The sequence below is a fragment of the Oscarella lobularis genome, chromosome 14 (genome assembly GCF_947507565.1).
Source record: "Oscarella lobularis chromosome 14, ooOscLobu1.1, whole genome shotgun sequence".
NCBI classification, from domain to species: domain Eukaryota; kingdom Metazoa; phylum Porifera; class Homoscleromorpha; order Homosclerophorida; family Oscarellidae; genus Oscarella; species Oscarella lobularis.
The window spans coordinates 2,338,773-2,353,326 of record NC_089188.1 but is presented as its reverse complement, the minus strand read 5'-3'; the positions used below and the strand labels follow the sequence as shown (position 1 = coordinate 2,353,326).

Genomic DNA, 14,554 nt, shown 5'->3' with positions numbered 1-14,554 from the left:
CTAGTACACGTGAAACCCCGATTATTGATTTATTTATACGTTGGGAAAGGGGGGTGGCGCGCTCTATTCTCTAACAAGTTTCCTTCTCAATAAAAATCTGACAACACTTAGTCAGTCTTTTTTCTTTGACACGTCACTTATTGAATAGTAGTAAAAAATAAAAAAAGTTCACTCTGTTAGTGCTAACAACAGTAATTCACCCGCCCCCTCGACTTTAAACACTTAAACGAGTCACATGTATATATGTATGTATACTTTACATAGGTCAGACAACAGCCGAATTGCCACGAAGGCCTTTGATTAGCTGAAAAAGGCGCTTAACGTGTCCCACTTTACGAACTCCCAATTCCTGAATACGAATCGTCTAGCTACCGCAAAAGTAACGCGCTATGAGAATAGATACCTTCAAATCCGCCTTGGTCAAACTCAACAGCTCGGGACCCCTAATATCTTCAGATAAGAACGTTTCCCTGTACTCAGAAAAACCGTGTCGGTCAAGAAACTGCTGAACCTGAGCCGCATCCCAATTCAAAGCTGAAAAAAAATCTAATAGGAGTTCTTTTTATGACGTCATCATATCGTACCAGCGGATTGCTGCTCTTTTTCGAAGACGTACTTGTGCCCCTTTCCCAGGAACAGTTTCCCTATGTATCGCAAACCGGAGAGTCGATACTTCTTCTTGCGTTTGGGATCCGCTTCGAGAGACTTTCCACTCTCGCGACGAAGTCCCACAACGTTGGTGGCCGGATCCGTATTGCTTCGTCCTCGCGACGGATTCTCGGGGGTGAATTCCGCGTCGCTTGCCTCCTCCTCGTCGAGAGGCTTCGTCGACGGCGGCCAACTTCCGCACCGACTCTGAAAGAACATTTCTAATCGTTTTTCTTTTTTTTTCCCCCCGATTCCTAAACGAACCTCTTTCTGCTGAATTTTTCTCATTTCGCCTTCGACGCAACGAAGAGCTGTCATAAATTCGGTTTCGTCGCTACTGGCTAATTTCTGGGGGACGCGTATTTCTATGAGGGAAAAAAATCGTCTCAGATTCTTACCTTCATAGCAATGAGCCAGCCACTCTCTTGCATCAATCTCTTCACTTGAATCACAAGGTCTTCGGTCTGCCCCGAATTTGCGTGCTAAAGAGAAACAGCTCCTATATTATATATGTATGTATGGGGCAATGTACCTCGGATGGTAATCCCAGTGGAAAAAGACGTTCAATAGAAGCGGAAGCTGCTCGAGCGAGAGGAACCAAATCGGTTTTCACTGTCTCATTAGAATCAGCAGTCGATTTCACCCTAAAAAAGACGTTTGGTGGAGGGGGGGAAACATTTTCTTAATCAACTCAACAAACCTGCTTATTAGAGCCATCGTTTTTTCAACTAGTGGCCAGTATTCGCGCACGTTATCAATCGCCAGCGGCAGAGGCAGATTGAGAGTTTCATTGGAGCCAAGTCGAGATGACGACGTCGTGCTGTTGCCACCCTGAGTCCTCCACGACTGCAAAGTGCTATAGAAAGCCTGAGAAGAAAATAAATATATAAATAATGATTAAGTCTTTGTTTTTCTTGCCTTGTTTCGTGCCAGCATTTGGACTCGATTCTTGTGAGTGATCTTGATCTGGCCTGTCTCTTGAAGCCACGCCTCCCCGTCCACTTGACAGGGAATAGGAAAATCGCCGCAGATGGTTATCTTGAGAGATCGACACTGGCTCAATCTGTGACTCTGGATGCCAAGCATCCGAGACTTAGCCTAGACACAAACACATATAGAGACCCCTTGTGAAGAACTCAGTGTGTCTTATATGACAAGATTTAAACAATGGGATAGGAGAGACTTAGCCTAGACACAAACACATATCTAGATCTCATCTCTACAACTTCAAGCAGCCCAAGGAATAATTAATTAATTAGTTATCCTAATGGAGAAAACATCCCCGGAGCGATGGACTTGGACCAGACTCTTATGAAGAAAAGGTCCTATATAAGACCTGGCTATTGTAAATGAAGGATAGGAGAGATAATCCCACTGTTTCAAGTGTTTGTGGTATATATCTATACTGTATCTGTATCTCTTCTTACCATTTGAGAGATTCCGGTTACGGCGACCACTTCCAGCATTTTGTCATCAAAAGACGGAGCATAAAATCCCTAGAAGAACGAGCGTTTTTTTAATATAAAAGCCCTTACTTTATCTATCTCATTCTCACGTCTTTCTCCCTCTCCGTTCCCCAGAAATTCGTCCCACCCATGTAGCTAAACGAAGCCACACTCCTCCAACGAAAAAAAATCGGAAAAAAAATCCCAATTACCTTGGTATGTTTAATATGACGAGGCCCTGCAGAACGGGAAGCGGAACGAGTTTTCCGTCGCACTCCAGAACGATTCGCTGATGAAGATTCTTGTAGGTTTGCGAGAGAAATTCCTTGCCACTCAAGACTCCGTACCACATTTTGTTAAAAAGACGATTTCTAAATTAAATAGAGTACCTAAATAAACAAAGGAGTTGGAATGCGACGTTGTGTCCTACTTGCACTGTTCCGGATGTTCCTCGCGTTTGTGATGGAACGCAAGCGATATCTTCGCGTCCAATCCAATTCCAAAATAATTATTCATCACATTGATTTCCTGGTATTCTTGTCTAAATTTAGAAAAGAAAAATAGAAAAAAAAAACCCCGCGCGCACGACGAACTAACCCCGATCCGGGCGGCGGCGGCGGCGGCACATCGGGAAACGTAGCACTAGACGTAACGGGGGCAACTAGCGCGCTAGCCCCCCGCAACAAAGCAGCTGACAAATTCGGCATAAAAGTCGTTTTCTTTCCCCCGTTAACGGGACGCGCTTGATCGCCTCCCATTTTTCGACCAGAACTGCCAAACCCGCTATCGCTACTCGTCATTCTCGCGCGCTGAATGGGACGACTGGGTCGCCCTGTTGCCTCATTCTCCGCTCCCTCTGATATTCCTTCATCCGTTCCCACGGCAACGGTGGCGGACGCTTCCGTGAGATCGGCGTCGACGATGTGACGATTTTCCGTCACTGTCGCCGTGTCCAGGACCGATTGCATGAAGGCTTCGCATTCCGCTGTTTGCTCGTTGACCTGATTGTCTATAGCTGAAGTAAAACAGTCGAAATCTATATAGGGGACAATCTCAATCGCTTCTTGCCTTGTTCCGCGTGATCAATGATCTCTTTGACCGCCTTTTTTAAGCTATTTGCTCGAAGCATGACCGCCTCTCTCGATCGCAGCGCCTAGATAAGGACTTCCTCTCAATTTTCTCATTAAAAAATGAGGGGATATGTACTTTCGCGTTGACGTCGTAGAGGATTCGCGTCTGTTCGCTTTCCTGTTGAAGCAGTTGAACAGTCGGCGGCGAAGGAGACTGCGAATCGACTTCTTCATTCAATGATAACAAAAGAGATGACAGTTTGTCGTTTAGTACAGAACACTGGAAGAGAAACGAAGGTAAACGCGTCATTCTAGCGGTTGAACAAGGATAGGATAGGATACCTTCTTTCGAATCGAATTGCTATCACTTTCCTCTTGTTCTTCATCAATAACGGACGACACAAACGCCTTGACTTGATGACACAATATCCTACATAGAATAGTCTTTAGAAATAGAAGCACATGCCCTGTATTACAAAAGAGCCCATATTTTCCTACACAGTCTATTCACTCTCACTTCAAATAATTTACATACACGTCATCATCTTGTGCGTATGCTTGGATTGACGTTCAATCAATTTACAGTGAGAGTGAATAGACTGCGGTTCCTTTACATGCGCACGCTATTTTATAGAAGTACTGTTTGGAGTCTGCAAAAGCTACACTAGGGAATTAAATCAAGACAGTACAGTACTAAGGTGAGAGACACTTTGGAATTTTTACAAGCGCACCTTGTACCTATTTAGTTAGCCAGATCTCTTATAATAAATTCGGTTTATTTTAATTAAACAAGTGCGTTCATGCCAGAGGAGGGGGTAGGGTGTGATAATTCAATCTCACCTTGCTGAATTGATGACTTCCTTGTCTACGGATTCCTCACCAAGTATCACAGCCAAACACGAAGCCACGCTATTCTGCAACTCAGTCATAGCAGCGTAATCTAGAGCTAAATTCCGCCTAAAGAGCCCATGCGATTCCAACACCTAATAAAACGAATTAGTTAATTAATTAATCTATAATTAAATTCTTACATGTACTGGCGGCAAAGCAGGAAGTTTCGTGACTTTCAAATTCGATGGCATCATGTGGGAATCCGGTTTCGTTTGAATGCTCCATCTATCGACCATTTTCATCCCCGACGATTCCATCTCTTGTAAAATATTCGGAAGTTGAGTCTCGTCGTCGCACGTTGCTCCCCAGCCGAGAACGCGCGCTAAGTCATTTCCAGTGCCCAGTGGAAGAACGCCAACTTGACACTGGGGAAGAGAAACACGTGGTGGCAAAAAATCTATTTTATATAGATTATATATGTAACCTTATTGATTAGGCCAAGCTTGTCGACTTCTGTCAAAACCCAGCCAACGGAACCGTCTCCGCCGCAGACGAGAATTCGAAACGATTCGAATGATTGAAAAAGACGAAGCCTGTGAAAAGAGAGAGAAATGACGTGCAGGCACTCCCTTTTCCGTTGCTACTCTCACCCTAGCGATGGTCCCGAAGTAATTAGATCGAAAACTTGAGCCGGATTTAGAAGCTGCTTGAATTTTCGTAAGAATTTCACTCCCTAAAAGGAAGAACATAGCGAAGGGGGCCCCCCAGCGTAGAAGACTATATCTCGCACGTGATTATCGCCGCTTTTGGAGTTGACAAACACGAGTAGTGGACTAGATATCGAAGGACGAACCGCCTGAGAGAAAAAACGGTCACAAACCGCGACACTAATTACGTTGCTATAGGAACTGGAACCTCCGCTCTGCCGCGCGTGCTGGCATCCCACGCACGAATCGCCGACGGAGGCAAAATGGAAACTCGATTTGCTCCGAGATCGCACTTCTCGTCGACGCACTCGCGACAAACGTCGTGGACCTTGAAAGAAATTGCCCCCGAAGAAAAAGCCCGGATGCGTGTATCCTTACGAGAGTTTTGCACCACAAACAACGCCAGTCCTGGAGGCGCCGCGCACTTCCGCACGCACGATCGCACGCCGCGCACTTAGCCCCAGCAGGCAAATTGCCCCGAATCCACTGATGCTTCATAGCGAGCTAAAGAAAGGAGAAAGAAACGCGCGTTAACTAAAAAAAATATTTTTTCTCCTCTCGCTTCACGTGCCTGATCGTCGGGAAAGAGTCGTTCCGACGGTATCATCTTAACGGTGACCCACTTGCAGTTGTTCGGCGCGTAGACGGCGCATCGCTTGTGCGCTTTGAATTTGCACACTTCGCACGATAGTCCTCGCGACGTGACGCCGCCCAGCGCGTCGTGGCACACATTACAGTACGTGGGACGCGCGTGCGAGCAGGCGAACCAGTGATGAGCGCCCGCTTCTTGCGTTTCGGAAACGTCAATATCGTTTTCCTTATAAAAGGGAAGAAAGGTCATATTCAGTTGAGTGTGTGTGAGAGCCCTAATCGCGTCGTAGTGTCTATATATAGCATCGTTTATCATAATCGCCGGCTTGCGATGACTGGGGGGAGAGAGTGTGGTGTACGCACCGATCGATTGGTCGAACTGGCTGCTGACTGAAATGCCGACACCCATTCTTCCATTTCTTTGCGGCTATCGGCCATGAGAACGAGCGTCCGGTGAGGCGAAATAACCTAGGAGACGCGAAGGAAATGAGTCTTCCCGCCCTAGCAGCTGTCGCGCCGCGCCACCCCACGAATCGCTTATTATTGAAGTGCGTATCAAACGAAAGGAAACCGAAATGTAGCAAAATGTCGACCTCGCCCCCCCTCCCCTCCAATCCTCCCCCCCTCCCTTTCATTCCCGCATCAAGCAGTCATACGGTAAATGTGTGGCTTCCTTTGGCACCGCATTCGGCCACGCTGGCGTTCTTCAAGTCGATTTTTTCGCGAACAGTCGCCTTCGAAAAGAAGAAAAAAAAGAAAAAAGAATCCCTACTGTATCAACGACTCCTCCCCTCGCTCTCTCTTCGCGCCTACCTTTTTTTCTTTGGAAAAAAAGACGACACCGCGGAGAAGAGTGAAGTGTCGCCTTTTTCCTCGCTAAGGCAGCGGTAGTTAAAATTCGTTGGCGTGTGTGCGTGTGCGATCGTTTCCGCCGTTGCGTCGGGTTGCGATCGTCTTACCTGAAACGAGCCGGATTGCTTCATCAGATAACCTTCCTTTAGGATCGCCTAGGTAAAGAGGAAGCGTAAAGAATCGAAAACAAAAAAAGCGCTCTCGATCGACGACGAGTCCTCACTTTCTTTCCCGTTGACAGAACCGTTGACATTCGTCTCGTAAACGGTCTCGAGTCGTTTTCTTCGGCCGTTTCGCTATCGTCCGATTCGGACGACGTTCGCTCTTCGATCGCTTCGCCGCCGTCGTCGTCGCGCGTGTCTTCGACGCGTTTACCTTCGTCGTCTTCGTGACCTTTCGTTCCCGCGTCCATTCCTGGCTTCGCCGAGGTTTCGAGTGAGGCGATGGGCGAGACGGGTGCTTGATGACGTCAGCTGACGATGAAAATAGACGTCGGATATCCCGTACATTTAAATCCATAATTAGCGTAATTAATTACACTAACAAGCGAATCAGCCTGTTATTTATTCTACTGCGGTTTTTCCGACTCTTCGTTTCCTTTTAGCTTTCTAAATATGTAACAACAGGGTATGAGAATTTCCCCTTGCCCACCACCCCATCATATATATATATACCTGGCTCGCATCCGTTCACATCGACTACATTGGTTCTTTACGCTTTCGAAGCAGCGACTGTGAAAACAATTTCTACACTCTGTATCAACAAGAAACAACAGCGGATGAAAGAAAAAACGTCCGGTCACAAAAAGGAAGCTATACCAGGACACTGTGCGCACTTCCGTGTCTGAAAAGGGAAAATGATGTCTTTGAAATCCTTGCAGACTTCACAGACGAAACCACGCGCTTGACACAGCTATATGATATCATGATAAGCGTATAAAAACAGCAGGATGTCGTCGAGACATCTAAATTTGGCCCCTTTTCCCTAGTAGTGCTCATAAACCTAATAACCCAAACTGACCAGGCAGCCGTCGAAATGCGAAAGAGCGCGCTCGGCGAGATCTTTCAATGACGGAAGCAGATCGCCGCGATTGAGACGAAAGAGATCTTTCAACGAGTAGAGCGCGTGCTCGCTCGACGAAATCAGATAACCAAAGCGACGAAAGTCGGGCACAAGACTGAGAACACAAAAGAACAAAGAGACGTAAGCGATTGAATTACCCATGCATTTTTAGGGCGATTATTCAGCTATTTATATTTTGATTTGAGGCGGCTATTTTTACTCGTTCGTTTCCTATCTTGTTATACCTGTCCGCCAAGCGGCACGCTTTGACAAATGATTCCATGCGGTGGAGCTGCTCGCGAACGGAGGTCGCCACCGCGAGATCGCGCACTTTGCGAAGGAGAGCGCGATTTGCGGCGGCCACGTTGAAAATGGGATCGTTAAAAATGCGCGTCAAAAGCTCGTGAGCGTGATTCGACACGGAAAACGTGAGAGAAACGGGTTAAGAAGAAGAAACGCGATATCTCAAGAAAAACTAATTATGAAAAGGATATTGCCTGAAATCCCATTTTTGAAGAATTCGACCGGGAATTATGTACATTTTTCGAGTGTGGCAACTACTGCAAAAATACTTTCCCGTGTACTCGCAGTAGCGAAAGTATTTCATGTGTTCTGTTGCGTCAAAATACCACCAAAATTAAAAACTTCTCACCTTATTTATTTTTTTCTTACGCGCTTCCACGCGAAGACCGCAGCCGGCGCAGCGAAAATTCTGCTTCGCCATGGCCTGTTTTCGTCTAAAATCAAACTAAACCCTTTCTCATATAACGCCGATCGAATTTCTCCTCACTTTACAGTCGGATGCACGAAAAATATTATTTGGGGACGGGGCGGCGCCCAATCGCTAGTTCCCCGAACTCGGCTCTAGTCCAAACGGTCGAGGAAGCGAATAATTAGATCAAATTAGACCCTTACGGCTTCTCCCCACACTTGACTTTCGTCATCAACCACAGTCGTATTATAAGATGACGTCACCTAAGCGCGCGTTCAATGCATTTCCTCTTTCGCCTATTTCTCTCGCGTGCGTACTTGTCGGAAGTAGTTATCTCTCGCCAGTATCAAGTGCTGCATTTCCGAGTGCGGAGGCAATTCTTTGTCGGAGAAAAGATCCAGCATGCTTTGTCCCACCGCTTCAGCTGAATTTTTTCCCGCCAATCTTTGACTAGCTACACTATATATAGAAACGAATACCCCGATCGTTGTCTTGGTTACTGTACGTTAAAAAAAACCTGTTAGCGCGCGTTCTAGAAACGCTTTGAAAATCGGAAACTATCAAAAGGGAAATTTTTTCTCAAAAGGACTACTCTATGGGAGGGAAAAAATACCGTTAAATAAGGATGCCATCGACGACGATCTGTGATCTCGCAAAGAACAGGGGCTCTTTGGTTCTACAGAAAAATCAGCTTAGAAACGAAACGAATTCAAATTCTCACCTTCAGATAATTCGTACTCCTTTTCCGAGTTGGAATCGTCTAGAAAAGAAAAGGTCATCAAAATGGAAAAAGGTCGTTTTTAAGCAGAATTTCACCCGTTTCGTCGTTTTTCATTTCAGAACTTTTTCGCCATCGAACGTATTGTTTCTCTTCTTCGGCGACGATCCGAAATGCCCTCTTTTCTTCCTCTATGCTTCTCAACTAGAAATAATTAGAAATTAGAACGCGTTTTCCTTACGCTCTATCTTACCTCTTCCACAGCAGAAATAATACAATCAGATACAATAAAATGAGAGTTATCCTAAATCCAAAAAATAGATATACTATATACTGTATTTTTTTAGCACAAACTCTTTCAAGATTGGTCGCTGAAACGAGCTTTGGAGAGCCCATCATATTAAGAAGCGATTCAGTGCCAACTAATAAATAAATAAAATCAGCTAATTAAATAATACCAAAATAAGATATATATATACCTTCTTTGTCTTTACTTTCTTCAACTTCTTCCCCCCCTTTATTCTCCTCTAACTCATCCACGTTGAGACGAACAAAAGACGGGTCCAAACTCTTTTCCGCATCACTTCCGCCATCCACTTCATCATCGTTGTCATCCTCCTCCTCACTATTGCTCTCCTCCCCATCAAACTCACCCGGATCTTCCTCCTCCTCCTCATCCTTTCTAAGAGAATAAGACCTCGCCTTTCCATCCTTAAGTTTCTCCAAAAGCATAACAGCATTCGAAGGCGATTTATCCCTTCCCTCGTGATGCTCCAAAGCCATGGCAACGCTCCTCGTCGTTTTCAAACTCCCAACCGCCTGACTGAGTCCCACAGACGAAACCGGATTAACCGGAACAAAAGAAGAAGCGTTCATCATTTTTCGATTTTCCGCAAATTCCACGCCCGAATCATATCCACTCGGAATGGATCCGCAATGAGGTCGAACGACAACGTCCGGCGGACTTAAATCAAGAGGACCGGACATGCCTATGTTAGTGAATTCCGATAGATCGGGCAATCGATTCATATCCTCTTGTTCCAAAGCGCGTAGACAGTCTCTCATAGCAGCAAAATGATGTCGATGACGTAAAAAAGCAAAATCTAAAAATTAATAATCACGTGATTCGCGAATTTTTATTTTTTCCTCCTCCTTGCCGTGATAATTTCTCTCGAGATGATCTTGACTTGCGACGAGAATTGCGAGATGAGAACCGAGGCTATTTTCTTCGAGCGAGTGCCGTATCCACGCCTGGCATCGTTCGCCGTTGCTGAGAAAGCGCTTGCGATCGAATTTCTTATAGAGAGAGGCGAGGCACGGTTGCACGGTCAAGAGACCTTCGATAAATGGCCAAAAATCGACCGTATCGGGCGTTACCTGCGTTCGAACGACGCCCTAATCGTTTCCTATTTATTTTCGATGGTTGCTTACTTGAACCGAAGAGCCGTGGTGGAGGATATTGTAGACGTTTTCGCACAGCGACGTCGACTCGTCGTTCGTCGTCCCGAAAAGGGGTCCTTTCTTGTGTTTCTCGAGTATTTCGCCTACGGTTGCGTAGAGAGCGAAGAGAAGGCAGTCTCGCTCCGTTTCCTCCATGGGATAGACGTCAGACACGACGATTTCTAGACGTCATAACGCGCTCGACCTGATACGTGGGCGTGGCACCCCGGTTACCTACTCATCTTCTCATGCAAATAAGACAAGCTGTAATAGAGGAATTACTTTGATTCCTTTCAAACTCGACAGCACTACTTCTGCCTCTTCCAGTTTATTAATCTTCAGTAGACTGCTCTTTCGAAACATCAATATTCCCACAGATAATAGAGCCAATGGTAGAGTAGAATGAAAGCCAGCTATACGATCCCAGAGAAGGAGCGTTTGCTCCGTATCTAATTGGCACGTAAACGCCTGCATTATCCAAGCAAAAACAAGTCGAAGAGGATCAGCTCCAATGTGAACCAAGTGCTGAAAGAGAAACGGTTCTTTTTCCATTAAAATATTCTCAAATTGACAACAGAGCGAAACGATTCCGTTGGGATGCGACGAAATCGTATGAAGATGATGAAGATAATCGACATAAAACCGCCGAAAGGCGAGATAGAGTCGATCCACAGACTCGTACAGAAAACAAAACGGCGTCAAATAGTAAGAAAATCCATAGAAAGGAACGACGCCACTCGGAGGATATCCCACATGAAAATCGACATTTCCCAAGTTTCCACGTATATAGGAGAAGAGCTGCGAGTCGGGAGGAAAGGCTTCGCGCTGCACGTGACAATCTCTGAGAAGAGCCAGCCCAGCTTGATGGAGATCATCCTCAAAAACAAAAAAGCTTTCGTCGTTCGCCGCCGTCATTCTAACATCCTGCATCATGATTCCATCCAAGAGCAAATCGTATTGGACTACGGACGACTTGAGCTGATTGAAATACAACAATGATTCGGGGCTCAAATCGATGCCAAATGCCAATGGCCACACTTTCGATCTCAATCCCATTGGACAGCCCGTTTTCAAATATTGCTTTGCGGCGGCGACGCTTTTCGCTCGAATCACTTTTTCGCCCAAACGATATTTTTCCTCGTTTTCGAAATTCTCCCATTTCGACGACGGCGACAATTCGTCGAAAATTCGCCTCAATTCGTCGACTCCTTTCGTCGCCATGGCAACCCTGCACAACTCCCACTGACCGCCAATCGAATCGACGCGATTCGGATTTCGAATTCCGACGACGACTTGGAAAAAATCCTTCGCCGAATAGATCGGCTTTAGACCGGATTTCGAGACGCCGCCTTGGGTACTAAGCGAATTCCACGCCTTCGTCGCCGTCTTCACTTGATCTCCCGTCCGTTTTCGCGCCAAAGGGAGACTCAGTTCCGTACACATCGCATTGATGCTCTTTATCACTCGTTTCGTCCACGATGCGTTCGCTTGATCGATGAACGATAGACGGTCGTTTGGAACGAGCGTTTCGGATAGTTTCTTGGCGAATAGGTCGTTTTCGAGCGCCGTGGCGAGGCCCGATTCGCGCACGAACGTTTCGACGGACTTTGCGAGGTCGTCTTTGAACGACGAGGGATTTTTGAATATTTCGTCGATGATTCGATGCTTTATCGAGTCGAGAACGGCTCGAGAAACGCTCGATTTCCTATCCTCGTTCATGTGAGAGAATTCGTTTGCGCACATCTGCGCGATTTCGCGCAGCACAGACATAATTTATTGAAAACGAAAAAAAGTCCTGAAGAACCTAGAATTCAATGTCTTCTTCGAGAACGGTCGCGTCATCTTTGATCGCTTTTTTCGTCTTCTTCCCTATTAGCTCGTAAATTCGCTCGGGAGGAAAACCCCTTGGTTCGGCGACCTTGACAGCCAGTTTCTCAATCGAGAGCGTATCACCGGCGGAAATATCACCAACAGCAACGACACTCTTCCCCAGCTAAAACCACGCCTCATTAATAATTAAAATCAATTATTTATTCATTACTTTTTGGTGAGTGTACGATTCACAGGGTCTCATCGCTTTCAAAGAAGAGCCAAGAGATTCCTCTACTATGCGAATGCTCTTTATCATTTCAGCAAGCTCGTCCATAGAAAGTGAGGCGGAATGATCGCTGCCTTTCCATGTTTTATCTAGCGTCACGTGACGTTCGATGATTTTAGCGCCAATGGCAACGGCAGCGAGAGTGATGGCAACGCCACTTTCGTGACCAGAATAACCAATAGGTATATCAGGAAATTCCTTTCTGTATGTCTATCAAATCCATGTATTAATGTATTTAATTAATAAGAAATTCTATGTGTTACTGATATGACATTGAGGTGGACGTCCTTGGGCTCAAGTGGATAGGCACTTGTGCATTGAAGAAGGGCAAAATTGCTATTAATCGGCTTCACTGTCTCATACACTCGTCTCATTGTATCCATGCTTTGCATTCCTAGAGTGAAGAATATTCTGATTAATTATAATAAATTGATGTATGGCCTACCTGATGATATGACCAAAGGTGAACCCTTCTTTGCCACGTGCTCCAAATACGGCAAATTGTTCGTATCACCCGAGCCGACTTTCAAAAAAGGAATTCGCAAATCGTCGAGCAAAAAATCCGCAGCAGCCTATAATTATTAATTAATTAATTAATTAATTAATTTAATTAATTACCTGGTCCATTCCCGAGGCTGCGAAAATGATTCCAACTTCGTTTTCGGCGTACGCTTTCAATTCTCGATATTGGCTGTGACTAAATTCGAGATAGCGCTTGTGTTCGCCGTACGTCTTGCCCCACGAGTTCGGCGTCACGTAGGGCCGTTCTAATGCCGCTTTATTGAATTTGTGGTCGAGTTCGCTCTTCTGAAACTTGGCGCAATCGGCGCCCGCCTCCTTCACGAGTCGAATCATTCGTTTGGCGATTTCTAGATCGCCCTGATGGTTCTGCCCGATTTCGGCGATAACGAAGCACGGATTGTCGCCGCCGACACGACGCCCGGGCGCGATTTCGAACTCCAAAGGCATGTTTGCACAGAGAGAACGCGAGGGACTCGGAAGGAGACAAAATACGCAACGATACGCACCGATACGCAGAAGAAAAAAGAACAAACACGCAACAGCTTAAATCTTTACACAGACAACAGCAAAACACCAACGGATTCATCACAGTTTAATCCTTGTTGTTCTTCTTCTGCTCAAAAAGAAATATTCATAGGTATATAAGAGGCAATATTATCGAACCTTGTTCATTCCGAGGATGATTACAAGACGACGGAAAATGTCAATAAAGTCAATAAACAAATCAACAGAATGCCTATATAAAAACCAATAGAAACACGTGACTACAGTACTAGAAAGAGCATACCAGATGAAATCATCGTCTCCACTACGACGCTTCTCCACAATCAACTGAGTATCAAACAAAACAAAAGCGCACATGAGAGCAAGACCACCGTAGAGTTGAATCTATAGAATTAATATTATAAATGTTGATAGAAAGGAAAGACACTTGCATTGAAGAGAAAGGTGGAACGAGCGAAGAGATTGATTAACCCCGCCAACATCAGCAAATTCAGACAAGAAAACAACGTCCCTAAAAAACAGGATAGAGTCAAATACATCAATATATAAAAATTGAGATTTACCGCCCATATAGAGATAAGATCTCTGTTTAGCCCAGAGGGCACTGAGAGTGAAACTCGCAAAGATGACGCACGTGCCAAGAAAAGCAGTGGGGATAATACTTTTAAAAAAATTGAAGTGAAATGATATGAGAACGACAAAAGTGTACCTTGGATCCACGGCCACTGCAAAATCGAGAATGGGTCCAAGACCAAGACCTAGATAGAGAAATAGTCATGTGTTTTATACGGGAACGTTTCGTCATACCGGTGCACGCAGCAAATCCCATAAGAAAACCTTAAGAAATGTGCGAATATTGATATCGATATTGATAAAAAAAACTTTGAAATTTACCCATTCGTTTCATCGAATTTCCCTTCGAATTTTTCGTGAACATGAGCGCCATCAAAAAGCCGAAAGACACCAAACTGGCCAGAATTCCACCCTATGAGATATTCAAATTAGGCTAGGTGCTACAAAAAAAAAGATCGATTATCGCACTCTGAAAACGCCGCCCAAGTGAACAGCGCTGCCTCCCGCTGCCGCTAGCATTGAGAGGGACAGGCAGCTGTAGACGTTTTTCAAATGCTTTCGCGTCGAATCTTCCCTGCGCGTCGAAAGTGAAAGGGGGCCCCGGGCGCTTCGCTGCGTTGACTTACAGTGAGGAGAAGTCTGTTAGAGTCTTCAAAGACAAGCCTCGGCGGTTCAGAAGTCGGTTCATCGCTGTTTCGTTTGCTCGTCAGTCGACGTGTACCGTACTGTACGTGATGGCCGGCTAATAATAGCGCAATAATGACGACATCGTTTGCGAGTG

General features: G+C 45.5%; 5 protein-coding genes across 6 annotated transcripts; all 5 read right to left on the bottom strand.

Moving 5' to 3' along the window:
• Nucleotides 1–10: 10 nt before the first annotated feature.
• On the bottom strand, nt 11–6,606 carry LOC136195134 (diacylglycerol kinase delta-like). Its single transcript, XM_065984404.1, has 29 exons — nt 6,368–6,606; nt 6,252–6,299; nt 6,106–6,168; nt 5,949–6,026; nt 5,656–5,760; nt 5,273–5,518; nt 5,080–5,205; nt 4,910–5,029; nt 4,785–4,850; nt 4,645–4,727; nt 4,479–4,587; nt 4,195–4,419; nt 4,004–4,146; nt 3,506–3,593; nt 3,300–3,443; nt 3,162–3,246; nt 2,691–3,108; nt 2,524–2,634; nt 2,306–2,464; nt 2,204–2,249; nt 2,076–2,144; nt 1,567–1,746; nt 1,349–1,515; nt 1,181–1,292; nt 1,047–1,130; nt 913–996; nt 585–855; nt 404–534; nt 11–349 (listed from the first exon to the last, which is right to left on the bottom strand). Exons 1-29 carry the CDS (start codon nt 6,554–6,556, stop codon nt 266–268), a joined length of 3,834 nt encoding a protein of 1,277 aa, XP_065840476.1. The 5' UTR covers nt 6,557–6,606; the 3' UTR covers nt 11–265.
• Nucleotides 6,607–6,643: 37 nt separating this feature from the next.
• LOC136195138 (run domain Beclin-1-interacting and cysteine-rich domain-containing protein-like) lies at nt 6,644–10,294 on the bottom strand. Of its 2 annotated transcripts, XM_065984408.1 has the most exons (19): nt 10,068–10,294; nt 9,794–10,013; nt 9,116–9,739; nt 8,991–9,058; nt 8,890–8,940; nt 8,735–8,840; nt 8,640–8,678; nt 8,532–8,594; nt 8,436–8,475; nt 8,236–8,377; nt 8,122–8,181; nt 7,997–8,070; nt 7,879–7,943; nt 7,701–7,818; nt 7,452–7,634; nt 7,165–7,321; nt 6,963–7,056; nt 6,819–6,897; nt 6,644–6,752 (listed from the first exon to the last, which is right to left on the bottom strand). In XM_065984408.1, the coding sequence occupies exons 1-19, from the start codon at nt 10,230–10,232 to the stop codon at nt 6,713–6,715; spliced, it is 2,388 nt and encodes a 795-aa protein (XP_065840480.1). In that variant the 5' UTR covers nt 10,233–10,294; the 3' UTR covers nt 6,644–6,712. The 2 variants fall into 2 exon arrangements, 1 of the variants encoding a protein (XP_065840480.1); XR_010671806.1 differs by lacking the exons at nt 6,644–6,752; nt 7,452–7,634; nt 7,701–7,818 and having other exon boundaries at nt 7,859–7,943.
• A 28-nt stretch (nt 10,295–10,322) lies between these two features.
• LOC136195142 (TBC1 domain family member 19-like) lies at nt 10,323–11,846 on the bottom strand. Its single transcript, XM_065984413.1, has one exon. It carries the CDS (start codon nt 11,844–11,846, stop codon nt 10,323–10,325), a length of 1,524 nt encoding a protein of 507 aa, XP_065840485.1.
• Nucleotides 11,819–13,146, bottom strand: LOC136195146 (sialic acid synthase-like). Its single transcript, XM_065984418.1, has 5 exons — nt 12,793–13,146; nt 12,620–12,746; nt 12,438–12,568; nt 12,118–12,384; nt 11,819–12,069 (listed from the first exon to the last, which is right to left on the bottom strand). Exons 1-5 carry the CDS (start codon nt 13,141–13,143, stop codon nt 11,881–11,883), a joined length of 1,065 nt encoding a protein of 354 aa, XP_065840490.1. The 5' UTR covers nt 13,144–13,146; the 3' UTR covers nt 11,819–11,880.
• Nucleotides 13,147–13,185: 39 nt separating this feature from the next.
• LOC136195150 (probable Bax inhibitor 1) lies at nt 13,186–14,549 on the bottom strand. The gene is made up of 10 exons (XM_065984422.1): nt 14,400–14,549; nt 14,242–14,347; nt 14,095–14,185; nt 14,008–14,037; nt 13,910–13,958; nt 13,764–13,861; nt 13,632–13,711; nt 13,484–13,584; nt 13,360–13,432; nt 13,186–13,309 (listed from the first exon to the last, which is right to left on the bottom strand). Exons 1-10 carry the CDS (start codon nt 14,459–14,461, stop codon nt 13,289–13,291), a joined length of 711 nt encoding a protein of 236 aa, XP_065840494.1. The 5' UTR covers nt 14,462–14,549; the 3' UTR covers nt 13,186–13,288.
• Nucleotides 14,550–14,554: the final 5 nt, after the last annotated feature.

Coding starts and splice junctions, on each gene's coding strand:
- LOC136195134 (XM_065984404.1), bottom strand. CDS start 6,556: ATGGACGCGGGAACGAAAGGTCACGAAGACGACGAAGGTAAACGCGTC. Junction 4,588..4,644: donor ACTTCGGGACCATCGCTAGG/GTGAGAGTAGCA, acceptor CTCTTTTCACAG/GCTTCGTCTTTTTCAATCAT. Junction 1,516..1,566: donor AAATGCTGGCACGAAACAAG/GCAAGAAAAACA, acceptor TTTTCTTCTCAG/GCTTTCTATAGCACTTTGCA.
- LOC136195138 (XM_065984408.1), bottom strand. CDS start 10,232: ATGGAGGAAACGGAGCGAGACTGCCTTCTCTTCGCTCTCTACGCAACC. Junction 10,014..10,067: donor ACCACGGCTCTTCGGTTCAA/GTAAGCAACCAT, acceptor GTTCGAACGCAG/GTAACGCCCGATACGGTCGA. Junction 9,740..9,793: donor TCTCGAGAGAAATTATCACG/GCAAGGAGGAGG, acceptor ATTAATTTTTAG/ATTTTGCTTTTTTACGTCAT.
- LOC136195142 (XM_065984413.1), bottom strand. CDS start 11,846: ATGTCTGTGCTGCGCGAAATCGCGCAGATGTGCGCAAACGAATTCTCT.
- LOC136195146 (XM_065984418.1), bottom strand. CDS start 13,143: ATGCCTTTGGAGTTCGAAATCGCGCCCGGGCGTCGTGTCGGCGGCGAC. Junction 12,385..12,437: donor TCCACCTCAATGTCATATCA/GTAACACATAGA, acceptor TGGATTTGATAG/ACATACAGAAAGGAATTTCC. Junction 12,070..12,117: donor AATCGTACACTCACCAAAAA/GTAATGAATAAA, acceptor GCGTGGTTTTAG/CTGGGGAAGAGTGTCGTTGC.
- LOC136195150 (XM_065984422.1), bottom strand. CDS start 14,461: ATGAACCGACTTCTGAACCGCCGAGGCTTGTCTTTGAAGACTCTAACA. Junction 14,186..14,241: donor ACTTGGGCGGCGTTTTCAGA/GTGCGATAATCG, acceptor AATATCTCATAG/GGTGGAATTCTGGCCAGTTT. Junction 13,862..13,909: donor GCAGTGGCCGTGGATCCAAG/GTACACTTTTGT, acceptor TTTTTTTAAAAG/TATTATCCCCACTGCTTTTC.